General features: G+C 41.3%; 1 protein-coding gene across 4 annotated transcripts in view; it reads left to right on the top strand.

Annotated features, from left to right (window-relative positions):
• The window catches only part of LOC144536971 (collagen alpha-1(XV) chain-like), a 77,232-nt gene that overhangs the window by 43,447 nt on the left and 16,494 nt on the right, over positions 1 to 17,291 (top strand). For all 4 annotated transcript variants that reach the window (XM_078280344.1, XM_078280345.1, XM_078280343.1 and 1 more), the window contains exons 5-15: positions 200 to 331; positions 7,995 to 8,069; positions 9,332 to 9,424; positions 11,405 to 11,537; positions 12,148 to 12,191; positions 12,717 to 12,905; positions 13,079 to 13,105; positions 13,411 to 13,473; positions 13,747 to 13,827; positions 15,399 to 15,446; positions 15,978 to 16,112. In XM_078280344.1, the coding sequence (XP_078136470.1) occupies positions 200 to 331; positions 7,995 to 8,069; positions 9,332 to 9,424; positions 11,405 to 11,537; positions 12,148 to 12,191; positions 12,717 to 12,905; positions 13,079 to 13,105; positions 13,411 to 13,473; positions 13,747 to 13,827; positions 15,399 to 15,446; positions 15,978 to 16,112 (1,020 nt within the window). The remainder of the gene's footprint in view (positions 1 to 199; positions 332 to 7,994; positions 8,070 to 9,331; positions 9,425 to 11,404; positions 11,538 to 12,147; positions 12,192 to 12,716; positions 12,906 to 13,078; positions 13,106 to 13,410; positions 13,474 to 13,746; positions 13,828 to 15,398; positions 15,447 to 15,977; positions 16,113 to 17,291) is intronic.

Here is a 17,291-nt window from a genome sequence, read left to right as displayed (position 1 = left end):
AATCCTTCATCCCCACTGCCATCACCAGACTGAACAGTCATACATAGCAACGTATCCCGCTCCGTTCTGTTTTTGCATTTTTGCAGTTTGTACTGTCAATGGTTTTTGACATTTAAGCATGCCTTGTCAAAGACAAATTTCTGTCACTCGCGACAGGCAATAAAGTTGTTCTTATCTAATGTGCCCCCTTTTCACTCAGGTGCGTCTCTACATGGACTGTGAGGAATACCACCGAGTTGCCTTCACCAGGAGCCTGCAGCCTCTGACGTTCGAGGCCAGCTCAGGGATCTTCGTAGGGAACGCTGGGGGTACGGGCCTGGCGAGGTTTGTGGTGAGTCTGGATGGGACTGGATTTATTGTTGTGTGTGTTTAAGCGTGTGCACATAACCACTCTGCGTTTATGAGTCCATAAAGTCCTTCCAGTGCTGTGAACATCATCATCTCTTCACGAGCGCTGCATTTTTTGTGCCCTTAATAGAGGAGACACACCAAGCCGATAATCGGCCGTCGGACTGTCTGGCGATGTCAGTGACTCGAGTCTGTTCGGTGTGTCCCGTGCCGTCGTCCGTCGGAGGAGCTTCATTTGGGCCGACCCGACATGTTCAGTCGGGAGACAGGGCAGTCGGGACTCGCCCGGAAAAGGCGCTCAAAATCTGACGAAAATCTTTTAAACGGACCTTTGTCAATCTGAAATGAAGACAGATTCAGAAACTATTGGCCTATTTCTCGCTTAAAATGTTTTCAGAAACACATTTTGGTGAACTATTTTAGTACAATATGAGATCGTATTCTGAACAAGCCGCCATGACAGTCTGGCTGTGAATTTCCGGAGAAAAAAGAACCACGTGACGCGTTCGTCCAATCAGCTGCCAGTTTTCATTTTCTGGGAAACAATCGGACTGTTAATGGAAACAATACAGAGCAGCGCCGCCTGCTGCTATGGAGACGTATTACGTTTTGTGCACGCGCGGAGCATATGCTCAAGTCGGCGTCTCTTCGGTGTGTTCTGAGGCACTTTTTGGACCTCGGGGACCCGACTGATCAGACGGTCGGCCGTCTTTTCGGTGTGTCAGTACCTTAAAGTAACACCAAAGCACTTTTCCTCTTCGGTCCCCCTACAGGTTGGAAGCGGAATTGTCCATTACCGCTGTCATAATGTCTCATTATGACTCATTCAAACTACAGATCCGCTACCCGATCTGGCAAACTTGCATAGTGCGGTTATAGCCGATAGAGGGCCGCAAAGCGAATGCAGAAGTGCCGTTCACCCTGTTACGAGTTGATGAACCACTGAAACATTATTTTAAGGTACAAAAGAATCTTTGGTGTTGCTTTAATTCCTGATTCCTATTGTCAGTGGGTTTGGATCAATGGGTTGAGGATAGATGTCAAAACCATTGCTAGTCGCAGGAACAAACGTGGCATTTGGGCGGTTGCCTATTTTTGTATTTGAGACATAAACACAATAGTCTTTCTTGGCAGCTTTATAACCGCCACAGGAGACAAGGAACGAATGACCGCATGCGTTTATGAGCTTATCCTGTGAGAACTCATAAATGACAAGCTGTGTGTGATTTACATTTTTGGAATATAGCTGATCTCTTGTCTGAGCCTCTCATTTTGAATGACTTACACTGGATGCATCTGTGAGTGTAAATGCCAATTCTTTAATTAAAAGGAGTAGAATCAAACAATAGTCAGGATGTAATGGTGGTGGTTCCAGTCCCAATGTTAAAAATATCCCTGTGTGGTCATGGTGAGGGTGTGTGTGATAGAGAAGTGCTGGGAAATTAGATCCAGGAGAAGGGGTAGCAACATATGCGATGCTGTATTCCGCTCTCAGTGCTCTTGTAAAAGAAAAGAAACCAGTAAATCCTGCAGCACTTTCCTCCCAATCATCTATGATTTGTAATCGCAAGACAAGGCTGTGTTTGTCCCAGTGTAACATGAGGGATGATGAGGAGAAAATAGTCGAGTGTAAAGGGAATACCATTAATTTATAATGCTATATGCATGGGATAAGCAAGTAGTTGATATTTATCTGAGCGAGAAAATTTTTCAATGTTATCAAGATGTTCTATCTGAACTTGTCCAAAGTCCAAAGTTAAAAAGGGAAGAGCTAAACCCATATTATAAAACATGCCAAAAATTCCTTTTTCCGAATAAATCAACTCGGGGCCGAGGGCTAAACCAGAAAGAAATACATGACTTGTGACCTTTTCAAACAAAAACCAGGCCTCTTCAGTGCTGCAATACCTCTGTCCTCTTCTTCTCCTCTGATTTGCAGTTATATAACTTCATGTGACAGACAAACTACAAGATGTTTTGTTTCCAGGACCGTGGAAAGAAAGCTTTTTCCCTCTCATTAAGATTTTATCAGAGAAATCTTAGAAGAGTTTCAAAGAAATCCAATGAGCCAGGGAGGGAGAACGCGTGTTTATTCAGGATCCTTTGGTCTCCCAGGGGAGTATTTACCTCCATGAAGAGCTTTAAGTTTCATTTCAGATCAAAATCACCTCATTCTATCATTCAAAATCCGCTTGATTTTAACAGGAATATTTTTCTGAAAAGGTTGATATCTGTCTATCCCATTTGTTTTGACTGTTTTGACTTTTAATGACTTTGTATTGGCTTGGTGGGGTAGCAGGGACACCGGACCATAATAAAGACAACAGGAAGTTGGTTTTCCCATAGCATTATAATTCAATTTAGTATAATTTGAATTAACATAGAATTACTATCATTTTATCCCACGAGTCATAGCCGTGGCATTCTGTCAAAGTCTCGTGGGAACAAAGTCACTCATGTTGCATCTTAACTAAAATACCAAGGTATCTTTAATATTCCTCCTGTTTTTGGTCTTTATGCTAGGCCAATATGGATCTAGTTCCATATTTGTAAAAGCAGAGTAAAAATCTTCGGCACAACTTCCAACACATTCTCAGTCTCCCATCACGTAAAATACAGACGTTTGGTCATGTGCCTTTGGCATTTGTTATTCACGCTAAAAGTCTCCTTCAGCGCCGGGACTCTTGGCGTCCCTTGGCGTTTGTTATTCACGCTAAAGGTGTGTCCTTTGGCGTTTGTTATTCACTCTAAAAGTTTTCTTTTGGTGCCGGGACTCTTGCCGTCCTTTTGACAGGGGCATACTGACTGACATGCGGCACAAGAACGGGACAGTCTCCTGGGTGAAAGTCCTGTGTTGTTTGACCCATCCACCACCCCAACCAACCTCCTTACGCGGCATTTCGGTCTTTCGTACTAATTGCTACCATTGTCGCTCTTAATACTACGTCATCTTACAGCGCCGCGGTCCCGCTGCTGCTGTGCCCGGTGCGTTCCATATAGGCGCTGAAGGGTACTTTTTGCGTCGTATCTGACGCTGAGAGCCACTGACCAAGCCTCTGTATTTTACGAGTTGCAACTTCACCCAGTTCCAAGGTGCATGAAAAGGGAAAAAGTCTGGGTTCCGCGGGACCCAACACAAATATCGCAGGAGCGAGCGGTTTTAACGGGGCTGCGGCTGGGAGTGGGCAGTCCAAAAATAGACGGCAGGTCCCGGGATTTAGCGCTGCTCCTGATCAGTACTGTAACCGACTGTTAGGTTCGCCTAGCTTGGTTTCATAAGAAAATCAGCAAAGCACACGGTGCATCCAGTTAAACACCAGCCAGACACTTTATTAACACTCTTCTACTCCCTCTCTCTCTCACACTTCTTTCCCGGGCCACTGTGTCCCGCCCCTTTCTCCTACGGCGACCTGAGGGATCCAATCAACAGGGACTTTAACATGAAATCGGTTAGAGAGTGCGTTACAGGAGGAAATAAAAAAACCTGAGCAAAACAAACCCCAGGCAACACCACGTTCTAAAATAAGTGAAATAAATACATGATTACAATGTCACTTTGCCCTTATATTGCACTAGAATAAGTTATTATTGCACTTGAATATAATTATGCACTCAAACGTAATTTCGCTACTTATTAGCGACAGATAATGCGTATTATACAGTCCTCCCCTCTCAGACAAAGAGGACCAGTAGTGACGCTTGGTTTCCAGCTGTTCCGTGTTTGAACTGGCAGCTCCGTTAGAGATCCTCCATCTCCTCCCAGGGAGAGCAATAACAGCCACGCAGCAGCAGTAGCTCTCTGCAGTTGTACACTCACACACTGCTACACATGAACACACACACACATGCAAACAAATACACTAAACATGTTCCCCTACACTGACTTAACTCACTCATATTTTTGCTTTCCTTAGTTTCACTGAAACATACCCCATGCTGGGTGTTGGAAAGAGTGTGTGTGTGTGTGTGTGTGTGTGTGTGTGTGTGTGTGTGTGTGTGTGTGTGTGTGTGTGTGTGTGTGTGTGTGTGTGTGTGTGTGTGTGTGTGTATGTGTGTGTGTGTGTGTGTGTGTGTGTAGGACACCATCTGTACGTGTTTGGTTGAAATATTAATACAGAGTGTGTGCAAACCATTATTTCTCCATAAGAAACTGAATGCGATTTGCGACCCATAACGTTGAGGAAAACCACTGTCGGCTATGCTTATGTTCAAGTTATGGGCATGTGTGTTAAGTATTTCTTGGCACAGATTTAAGCATGCAGCTATTGAGCTGTATACATGCAGCTTGCTGTGGGATTGTTCTGTTTAAGGTGTAGAATTCTTGAAGTCTTCATGCCCATGTTTTTAGCTTTTCAGACAGACGTATTTTGACTGTTCTGCAGACTAAAAGATCAGCTCAGGCACCTGTGTTGTGGAACAGCTTTGTTAAATGTTCATTTTAGATTAAAGGTGCAGTAGGTAAGCCTTATAAAACTAACTTTCTGTCATATTTGCTGAAACTGACCCTATGTTCCAGTAGAACTACTTGAAGCAGGTAATAAAAATAAAAAAAACCCGGCTCCTCTGGCACCACCTACAGGCTGTAGTGCGATATGCAAAAATCCACAGCTCCCTGTTCAGATGCTCCAATCAGGGCTGGGGGGGGGTGTATAAAAAAATAATTGCAATCTAATCTCATCACTTTACAGTCCAAGTCATGGTTCACTTTTTTCTAGTCAGATTAACTGATGATGACACCTTGTGGCACAATGAGGTTGAGGAGTGTTCACTCTCTCTGTCTCTCTCTCACACTCACACACACACACACACACACACACACACACACACACACACACACACACACACACACACATTTGGCCAGTAGCCGCTAAAGTGAAAGTAAAACACTTTCCTCAACACGGTGACTGCCAGTAACTGCAGACCCAGAACAGCACCTTAGAAGTACTTAACCTTTTCCTTAGTCATCCCTGACATCTGAAAGCTCCTGAGTACCAGACCAGACTGCAGAATCTCAACAAACAATCATTCATATCCAAGACTAACATAAAGTATCTTAGATATGTTGTGTTGGGTCAGTTCTCACACAAAGGTCACTAAATTTAGACCAAACCCCAAAGCAATCGGTGTGGCTCCAGATTCCGAGGAAACATGGCTGACCTTCTTTTGCTGGACCGACCGATTGTGTTGTCCAGAAACAGAGATACTCTAGTATGCCTTCTGACAGTTCATAGTTATTAACAATGTTCATCATATGGGGCAGCCTTGTAGCAGGACAAATCCACTTCACGTAACCCAACCTGCTTAATAGTACAGAATAATAATAATAATAATAATGATAATAATAATCGTTATTTATAGAGCACTTTTCAAACGCCACGTTACAAAGTGCTTCACAAAACAATATAAACAAGCCAGTCATAATAACATCATGTTTTTTTTTTTAAAACAACAAAGAAAAACTGTTTAGTGTATATAAAAACATGTACGGTGTAGGTAAGAAAAGAACAATTTTAAAAGAACAAAAGATAAGGTATATGAGATAATATCACAGGTGGTATGACTGTTTAAGCCAAAACCCTTACACCTTTGTCCCCCAAACGGAAGGCCAACCCCCATATATTGCTCAAAACGTGATTGCAGACCTCCTTCATTCCCTCACATGCATGTTAGTGTGTCTCTTTTTCATAAGACGAGACTTTCAAGAGCATGTTTGGAAGCAGTCATCTGTGGTATAGGCTTAGCATAGCAAGCTTTTGAGCATGCAACTGTAAATGTGTCTGTCTCTGACGAACCCTCCCACTGCCTTCAGGTGTTTACATCCATATAATTAGTTTACAAACTGACCATCTGAATCGTGCATCCACAGGAACTCGCACACTAAAATTGAATTGAAAGAAGCGGAAACGTTTGCGTGGCACATTCTCTGTTTATTTCCGATGTGTTGTTTACTGCACACACAGATGTATCTGATTATTTGCTACCACAACTCATATCCACCCATTCTTTCTCTTGCTCTCTATTGTTCCCCCTTCATCTCTATTCTTCACTCCTTCACCACCATTAAATTTCATAGACCGTGCTTCGTTCCATTAAAAACAGGTGTTTGTCCTCTGGCCTGAACTCAATATCAATAAACTTTGCTGAAATTGCCTTTGGCAAGTCTTTATTGATCTAATAAGGGGACAAGGCCTGCTGACTCTCAGATCTGAAGGACCATTCGCAGTTGCACGTGTACACACACTCATGCATACGCTAAATAATTGGGAAAACATACCTTCCTTCTTCAGATGAAGTGGGGCCCTTTTTTCATTGGAATACAACGGAACTGCCGCATACATTAGATATTTTCACACTTGCTTCCCCTATGAACACATTAAAGGGTTTAAAACTCTTTGAAATCAGTGACTTCTTTTTAATCGCTTCCTTAAAACACACTTTTATAGAGTTGCTTTTTATGTGATGCCATCATTTTTATCGTCATTCTCGTTGGCATTCTGTCCTTTTAGAGCTGACCCATCTTTTTTGCTATTACAATGTTTATGGGTATGTGTGTTGATTTGATGTGTATATATGTGTATTGATTTGTATGTCCTTTATTTCCCCTGTCAAAGCACTTTGTAAACTATTGTTTTTAAAGGTGCTATACAAATAAAGTTATATATATATATATATATATATATATATATATATATATATATATATATATATATATAGTATTATTATTATTATTGTAATGACTTGTCAGAATAGCGACACCCTGAACAGAACTGCCAGGCTTGTGCATGGTTACAAGCCAGTGGTGGTTTGGAGGGCATTTACTGGCATATTTAACTGGGTTACACTGGGTATGTTAACACCTGTGTATTGACAGTCTGATGCCAGAGTTTACCATCATCATCATCATCATGTACCACCCTAAGCAACAGATCGGGGATAATCCAGGGATGCTTCTAGAAACACGCAGCTGGGTGGTGATCATGGCGCAGTGGATATGACATGTGCCTTTTGGGGTGGGAGATCTGGGTTCAGTTCCCACTGCGATACGTCAACCAATGTGTCCCTGAGCAAGACACTTAACCCCTAGTTGCTCCAGAGGTGTGCAACCTCTGACATATATAGCAATTGTAAGTCACTTTGGATAAAAGCGTCAGCTAAATGACATGTAATGTAATAATAACATTCAAATAATAACCAACATCTTAGCCTGTTTAATACAGACATCAGTGCTTCAACGCTGGTAAACTGTGTCAAAGTATTAACACTACTACAGGTCTATGAAATATTATTTCATAACCCATAAGATTTACATCTGAAGCCTGTCCACTAGACTGATGTCCATACTGTAAGTGGTGTTTCATGATTGATTTGAAAATGCTCTTTGGAGGGCAGACAGCTTGAGCATGAAACACCTTTTCACTGCCAGATGTGTGTTACTGTGTGCAGATGTGTATGTGCTGGATAATGTGTGGAGCATGATGGGAGGAAGAGATGGATAAAGTGTTTTGCTGAAAGATAGAGACAATATGCTGCTGTGTGGGAAACATACGCTAAGCTTTAATGAAATGTAATGACACAGAATGAACTAAATTACCACACAACATAACACTGTCTCTCTTAATCCCCCCCCCCCCCCCTTTCCTTTCCAGGGCTCCATCCAACAGCTGGTGCTGAAGTCAGATCCCACGGCCCCAGATGACCAGTGTGAGGAGGACGATCCTTATGTGAGTGTTCACGAAAACGCACAAACACACACCCAAACACTGAGTCTGAAAGTCTGAAAAGAAGCAAAGTTCCTATTGCATATGTCAGAACACACAGCCTCAGCCGCCCCAATCATGGAACAAGTCCTCCCTCTACTGGTGAAAACAGTGCACAGCAGTAAACTATATGGACAAAAGTATGTGGACAGCCCTATCTACACATTAACATACTTTTGTGTTATGTGGTCCTCCTTATTCCAGTTAAAGAAAATATATACAGTGATACTTTAGACAATAGTGTGCTTCCAACAGTTTGGGAAATACCCACACCAAATATAGACTTCGGTGTTTTAAAAAGGTTAGTTCGGATTCAGCAAAGTCGCACAATAAAACAAATAAAGCTACCGATCTAGGCAGAAGCAGGCCAGCGACTGCTGTGTTCTGTTAGTTAAATTACTTTTTGTCAAAGGAGTCTGGTGGCTTTGAAGAGAGCATAGATAATTGCTTCAGTTCTCTGTTGGAAAGGGCAAGGTAAAGCGCTGAAAATATTCTAAATATAGCATCCCGGAGGAGGGTCTGGCTAGTCCACACAGCATTCTGGGATGGGAGTGAAACATGGTTTCACACTGGTTTAATGGCATTTCTTTAAACCAATCACAATCCTGGAAGTGGAACGTCGTGGATATAGACTCAACTTTTAAACCTAAATACTTTCTCTCTCTCTCTCTCTCTCTCTCTCTCTCTCTCTCTTGCATTATTCCATTCATTTTTTGTTACTTTTAGAACAATTATATTCAGATCGATTTCATACATTTTGTCTTAGAAATGGATCCATATTAATTAAGGCACAGCAGTGTCCTTATGCTGTCTCAGCATGGTAAGAATCATGGATTAGTTGACGTACTGATATTAGGATTCACATTTCATTAGGGAGTTCATTTTGCCTGCAGTACCAATCAGCAGTCTACTATTTGAATGTGCAGAAAAGAAATATATATATTTTAGTTTCCTCTTTTTCTCTGTTTCTATCATTGTTTAGAACATTAATCACATTTAATATCCAGTGTTTTTTAAGTTAAAGTTGAGTTAAAGTTTTGTTTCCAAGCATTGTTTTATTTACTGAGTGTAACTGCATTCTTGGCTTGTTTCCTCATTCAGTTTTCTCATTCTGCAGCTCGTACTTGGATCACATTTGTCTGTTGAAGAGCATTTAATCATTTGTCTCTCACTTTCTCCATTGTTATCTTCTGACTCCTCGTTCCCTGCTCTCATTTTCTCGTCAGGCCTCTGGATACGGAAGCGGTGATGATGCTTACGAAGACATAGAGGGAATAGACGAAGTGAAGAAGATTGTGGAGGAGAGAGAGTACACCATGGTGTGTGCATACACACTCCTCATACACACCACACTACCCCTCCGTCCTTCCCATTTAGCTATAGGTTGGACTTGGACCAAAGAAAACAGCTCTTATCCTTACTGGCCTGGTGGAGACTGGAGCATGGTGATATGTGCTGCTCCCTGCCCCCTCTGGGCTCTCTGAAATAAAGAATACAACAGGGCAGTGGAAGAGAGGCAGGGGTTGGGGAGAGTACTAGATCATTTTACTTGAATAAATAGTTTAGGGAAATTTGTACTTCTAAATTTATACTTTCTAAAAGCTCTCTCCAGCGGAAACTGCAGAGAGTCGCTGGCCCAGCCAAGAAACACTCCCAGATTGTAACAAACAAGAGATAGTGTGTTAATAAGTGAGCTTTAGGGCCAAATGGGGGTATACAAAGCTAATTAAGACTATCAGCTCCACAAAACTCTCTGTATTTCTCAGTATGGCTATGTTCAGAAACTGGTATCGTCCGGCGACTTGGTTATATCAATTGCGTGAAGGCTTGTATCATCCAACACTTTTGTTATTACTTAGAATTCCTCATGGGGGGGAGACAGGAAATATGCACTATAGCTTTAAAGACAAGTACCATAACATGGCCAACTTGAATCGCATGAAAATGGCCAACATGCCATCTTGGATAATCTTCCTGACTGTACCTTAACAGCAGAACTAAAGCCACTTTTTCATCTTTCACTCTTGCTTTTCCAAATAAAAACCCTGTGCTCTGGTTTTATGGCATTTCTTTAAACCAATCACAATCGTCATGGGCGGTGCTAAGCTCCGCACAGAGCCACTGCAAAATAGTTGTGCGAGAGAAAACTCAGATTGGACTGATAGTCTAGCAAGCTTTCTCGATTTACCCTGCAGAGATCTGAGGAGCAGTAATCAATAGTCCTCATAAATCCACCAAATTTAAAATTCCAACACAAAGAAAGCGGAAGGGAACGGAAAATACATACATCCGGTGGAATTTCCTGCAGCACCGGAGCAATCCCGGAAGTGGAACGCAAAGGATATAGACTATACTGAGGCTGACTTCTCAAAATACACATTTGCACTAACGAGTACATTTTCGGTCACTTTTCACCCCTGTGGAGAACTCCAACTAATAAGTAGTCTTAATACTGAAATTTGATAAAAGCAGTGTGTAATTTCTCGCACTACTTTACAGCTCACTCTTTTGATTTTTCAAGTATTTCAAATCCGGGAAACTTCAATATACCACATTCACAATCTCAGCCTTGTTGGTCACTGGAGCTGCTGGAGATTTCAGTGCTTGCTTAAGGGCACGTAGATAGACACTCTCAGGAAAGGTCAGGTATTTGCCTCATCTACTGATTGTTTTTTAACTCCATGTCACTGTGGCCCAAAGGAAATACTTGTATTTAGATTTTGTTGATGGTACCTGAGGTAACTCAGTGCTGTGTCCCCTAAGATTTGGAAGTGTGCAAGCATGAGGTATATTCCAGATGTGTGACAGCTCTTATCCAGCCAGCTCTGAGCTATTTAAACAATTTCCTCCTCAGCCACATCAGGACAGTCAGACAGATTCAACGAATCCAACGTTCTTCAGGAAAGAAAATATGTATTGCTTTTTCAAGATGTTTTATCGCCACAGCCAATCTTGTAAAGATGATGCAGAAATAATGTTGAAGAAATGCAGCGCTGTGAGCCAGCTTTGTGCACCGTGTGGAATGTTGCATTAAATCTGACACTGTAGTTTGATGTGGTCCGAGAGATTTCCTACCATCCGTGGCAAACACTTACTTTATTTTTATTTTTTTTTCTGAGCAAATGTAATACACCAAAAAGTCAAAAACCCAAATATGTACACATGCTAGGGTGTTAATATTCTTATTTTCTGCATGGATGTGCAACATTTTACAAAAAAAAAAAAACATACTGAATGGCTAGATAGATCCAAGCCCTAGAAAAACGTTTTTATTTTTTTCATCTTATGTCTTTTTTCAGCCCCTCCCAGAGCTGGACCCCACTTACAGCAGCCCAGTCCGAGCTCCGCCCACTGAAATGTCGCTGGGCAATGATGATGACATTGATGAAGACATAGAGGAGACTTCTGGACAGGAGACGACCACAATAAGAGGTAAATAAAAAAAGTAAAAAATATAAATCTTATTTTTAAATTAATTTATTTTAGGAAATCTGTCTTTGGTGGCAACAATTGGCAGTTATGGGGCTCCCTGCTAGCTCACCTGGTAGAGCGTGCACCCCATGTACAAAGGCTCTGTCCGTACCGCAGCGGCTGGGGTTCGATTGCTGACAACTGTCCAATCAATTAAAGGCCAAAACATAATCTTAAAAGAAGGAAATCGGCAGTTATTTGCCAAATTTTTTCTTTCGGGTATTAAGCCAAACACTCATTTCGGCCTCTGTCACTAACATGCGCCTGTACACATAGCATTTATTTTAGATGAGTGTTCTGACATAGAAGTGATGCTGTAATACATGACCAAGGCTGCTCCTCCTGGGGTGTATTTCCCATATTAGCCAGCAGATGGTGCTGGAAGAAGCAAAAAAAGCAGCCTTCTCTGTCTCTCTTTTTCTGTCCTCTGACCTGCCCCAAATTAAGATTTCAAATCGTCATAAGTCATATATGTTATCATTTTGTATGATTCCACCTTTTGTAATCATGCTAATACATTTTATTGTGACCTGAATTATTTGAAAGTGCTAATTTTGTGTCTTTGGTACAGTGAAATCATTTGAGACAGGTACTCCGGACTCCGTATTTGACTCTGTAAGTAGTGATTTCTTTTCATAATTTAGATGATGATGATGATGATGATGATGATGATGTAAAGCACAGCACATATTTAAGATTTTAAGTAATACATATATCTGTGGTTGTTCAGTAAAGTAAACACAAATCCATATTTAATTGCTTAAGTCAGTGTTCAATTAGAGCAGTTAATAGGCAAGATTCGCTATACAAAATATGCCCATCCCTTTAGCCAAACTTCTGCAGTGCAAGTGTGCCAATCCCCCCAACTGAGACTCCATATTTGCCCCATTTGAAATTCAAAATCATAAAAAAGCTGAAGTCCCCAACATCATGATGATACAATTATTACAAAAGTCAAATTTTGTCTGTTAACGAATTTATGCAGAAATGACTGCTCATTGGCTCTTTTTGCTAAGCCAAAAATACTCCCTCTCCCTAAAGTTAATGTTAGTATCTGCAGTTATCTTTACACTGTTTGAACCCTAACCCATGCCTTGCTATATTTCAGTGAATTAATCACTCAGACTATTCCATGTTCAGTCCCTCCAGGTGTCTCCGGGACAGAAAGGGGAGCCAGGTGAGCAAGGTCCTTCCGGTCCCCCAGGGCCACCCGGTCCCCCAGGACAAGCCTTAGGAGAGGGGGTGGGAGGGGAGCCGGGGCCCCGGGGTCCACAAGGACCACACGGACCTTCAGGCCCACCTGGAGTTCCTGGGAAAGACGGACATCCTGTGAGTTTTATCTGTTTGCTTGTTTGGCAATATTCAAAACATTCAATTTCTAAACTGTGTAGCTTTTTATTTACAGAACAGCATAAGAATGATTGAGCACATTCTGTTGTTTAGCTCAGTCTGACAAGTCAAACGATAAAATGATGAGTTTTCTATTTGTGTCCTTTGTTCAGGGAAGCAAAGGTGAAACTGGTGCTCCAGTAAGTAAAGTATTTCCAGTCTTGATTAATAGGTTCATTTGTTTTGTGTCTCTGGAAAAAGGTTTTGCAGGAATGTACTCATTTTCAGCTACTAATAGAGAGCTACACTTTATATACTAACTGCTGATGCAGCCCATTAGCTTTAGATTGGGGCCACAGATTAAGTTAAGGTCTTGGCCTCATTCCTGATATCACTGTCTGTATGGTTCCTGCTTTCACTTCTTACAACTGCATGCAACATGACCTGTGATGTGTTGATATCTCATGTAGCATTGAGCAATGAGCTGTAACTGTCTTTTTCCCAGGGCGCAACTGGGATTCCAGGATTCCCAGGACTACAGGGAGAGCCTGGTCCTATGGGAGAAAAGGTAAACAATACCCCTCTATAATACTATGATACCTCGACTTGAATAAGATCTGAATAGATAGCGCTGGGTGAATTGTCACAGACTTGTAAACATGAGCCAATGTTCAAATTTCATTTTCATTTCCTGTTTATTTGAGTAGGGACAGATGTTACGACATTTGTGCAACAAGTCTCCAATGTACAGCATCACAGCATTTATAGCTATTGCTAAATCAGTGATGAATCACTAAATGTACAAATAAACGCATACAATTCCCACTACTGTCTCCTTCAGGGTGATCCTGGTGTTGGACTTCCAGGTCCTCCAGGCCCTCCTGGAATTCCAGGTCGAAAAAGCAAGTCTTCCATGTACCTGGTAGGTTATTAAACAAGCTTTTTTTTCTTTTTTTTTACCTTTTCTTGTCCTAGTAAAATCAGGTGTTTATTAATTAATAGTTGATTCAGAAATTAACATTTAAAATGTAACTTCCGTTTTTTTCAACCTGGACCCTTTTGACTGACTGATTGGAACAACAATCTTTGACACTGGTCCAGTATTAAGCGAGATCGCTGCTGTCAGCAGCGGCGAAACATGCTACAATGTAAGTTAATAAGGCAATTGTCCAGCTTGTATTTACCTTCACAAAAGTGCTCGTTTTGCCGCTGACAGGCTCAGATTAATATTCTAAGTGTCTGACAACATTATGGAAAGGATTCCTTCAGAGATAGACCTTTAAAACCTCTTTGAGACCTTTCTGTTTAACCAGAAACAGCTCTGAAGTCGGGTAGGGTTAAACCCACCAGACTCCATTTAAAAAATACTTTCAGCGTGTATAGAGCCAACGTATTTTCACATGTACTATGTGTTTATTTCAACCAGAACTAGAGTTATGATGGTTGAAAAAGTGGAAAGACGACCCAAAACGGATTTTCATAGTTTTATTTTGTTTCTGTCGACTTTAAATTAAGTGTATTTTACGATGCTAAAATTACTGTTAATTAACATGGAGTCTGGTGGGTTTAGTGAACGCAATTTCGCGGATGTTTTTATGTTTAAAGAAAAGATCTTACTCTTTAACAGAAAGGTCGACCTCTTAAGAAATCCTTTCCATAATGTTGTCAGACACTTAGAATATTAATCTGAGCCTGTCAGTGGCAAAACGAGCACTTTTGTGAAGGTAAATACAAGCTGGACAATTGCCCTATTAACTTACATTGTAGCTTGTTTCGCCGCTGCCGACTGCAGCGATCTCGCTTAAAACTGGACCAATGTCAAAGATTGTTGTTCCAATCAGTCACTTAGATACAAAAACTAGGGTCCAGGATGAAAAAAATAACAGTAGTTACTCTTTAAGTCCAGGCCCAGGCTAACGTACTGTAATATTGGGCTGAAATCCATAATGTTTTATAGTGATATAGCTTTATTATATCCATCTGTAGCCACATGTATCATGTAGAGTTAGGTTGCATCTTTCCTGTTGCAACTCTCTTGAATTCAGAGAAAGTTAAACACATTGCTGTGTCTTTCAGCTTTTGGATAATCCCGTTGTTTTTCATTCATCGTCAAATCTGTTCATTTGTTTTAGTTTTTTTCTGCAGTTCCAGTTATAGTTTCAGGTATTTATTAATTGCTACAGTTGTGCTCAGTGGCATCTGATCTTTTAATCACACTCACTGGCTTTTTTATGCACCAGTCATATTTATGAACGTGATTATAAAAACAAAGGTTGCTCCAAAACTAAATGTCAATTTTGTGAAAATGTGAAACAACTGATTTGCCTGTTTGGCTTAAGCATGTATGTTTTACAAGTACGTAATTATGAAGCTCCGGGAGCAACATGACTGGACTGTGATATGAAGCATTTAGACATGAAACCCTTTAGTTGTAGTGGTTTGAGCCAGTCTGCATTCATTAACTGTGACTGACATATGTCCTGTGTTCATTAGGAGGGGTCAGGATTTGAAGACTTTGACAGTGATGCAGAGATTATTAGGGTAAGTGAACTTTGATTTCTCTCCCTGTGACATTAGATAATATACAGCATCACGTTGCAATCCCACTTTCTTTTTTCAGTCATTTTTTTTTGTGACACCCTTTTCAGTTCGTCATCTCCGGCTCCAGGTTGAAGTGGTGCACTGTTTGTTTGGACGCGGCCTTTATCTCATGTTACTTGTCTATTTTGGCTACTGTAAGAGCCGTAGTGTGATATACCTGATGGATTGTAGGTTACTTTGGTCCCGTTTTTTGGTGTTAGCCATGCTGTTATAAACACATACTGTTGGTCTAATAAAATGGTTAATATTCCGACCTAGTCCGGGTTATCATTGTTATATTTAGTAACATGAAACAGTGAAGAATATAACAGTGCTACTTGTACACTAAAAGAAAGCTTTTGTCAACGTGTTGCATTTTGACACTACAGGACGCTTGCTACCGATTGACCATTAGCTAGAGAGGTACACAGAAGGGGCTTTCTAAAGAGTCTTCCTTTTGTGTGACCGAGTTATGTCGTCTTGTTTCATCAGGGGCCTCCAGGGCCGCCTGGCCTCCCGGGACAGCCAGGGCCCCCAGGAGCCCCATCTGAGGACATCTTTCCTGGACCACCTGGGGCCTCTGGGAAAGATGGGAAGGATGGAGAGAAGGGTGAACCTGGACTGCCTGTAAGTTAAACATACTTTTCTTTTTTCGCTATTTTCTATTTTTCTTGTACAGTTCATCAATAAGAGAAAAACACAAATATATAATCCTGTACGATGTCTAGTGTACTGTGTTGTATTATCAGTTAATTGTACTTCGGGAAAGCCATGTAGTGGGGCAGCTAAATTTGAAGGTAGAACGTTCTAGAGCAGATATCTGTTGTCCGGGACCCCTAGGGGGTCCTCAGAGTTGCTGCAGGGGGGCCGCCAAATTATTGTTTGATGGTTTAACAAAAGCAATTGAAATATGTCTGAAGATATACATTAACATGAGTCCAACATATTATTAGTCAAGATAAAAGATTTTTAATGTACACAACATTGATGTTAGGCTTACTGGCCTACAGCTAAGGTAGCCATCCACAGATACAGTTAAGCTTAAGAATTTATTGTGCCACATTTTAACATTAAAACATGATGTATAAATATATGAATGTGCCAACAATTTTTATTTTTAAAGCTTAGTGTTGTATGCACCATAAAAACGTATGTGTATAGGCTTTAGGTCGCCCTACACGTTATTGTAGGTCCAGTTTATTATTCAACAACATTTTATACAATATACGTAGTAGAGGTAGCCTGGAAAAACCCTGACGAACTTCCGGCAAATTTGAGATTTGCTCTGCAAGTCAGTCTGGCCAAGAGCCCATTCAAGCCCATTTCCAATTTTTCCAAATCGAGGCACCAATCACAACCGTTGAGGCAGGCTTTACACGATGACGAAAGCGCAGCGACGGCAAGCAGCTTTTTGTTTACATTCAACATAACGGCCACCGAAGCGCAGCAACCCGTTGATGCCGCTGTCGCTGCTACGTCACCCGGATCGTTGGTCTAATTGGTTGAAGGACTATTCAATTGCGTCCAGAGGCATTTGAGCGGCATCTGTTGGTGACCCCCTTTTGGAAATGGGCTGTGAATGAAGCTTGACAAGACCCACTCTAACAACTGAGATTCAGTTACAACTGAGAAAGGTCTGGTGTCAACCAGGCTATAGTAGAGGGTCCCTGCTCCGTCTCTCTTCCAGCTAAGGGGTCCTTGGCATAAAAAAAACATAGAAGACCCCTGCTCTAGAGGAATATTTATTTTCTCAAGACAGCAGGGATTTATCAAGAAAGGTGTGCTCTTGAAGTTCATTGACTGAGG

This window comes from Sander vitreus, chromosome 22 (genome assembly GCF_031162955.1).
Source record: "Sander vitreus isolate 19-12246 chromosome 22, sanVit1, whole genome shotgun sequence".
NCBI lineage: Eukaryota > Metazoa > Chordata > Actinopteri > Perciformes > Percidae > Sander > Sander vitreus.
Note: the sequence above shows the minus strand (reverse complement) of the source record. Positions and strands in the feature narration are given on the sequence as shown.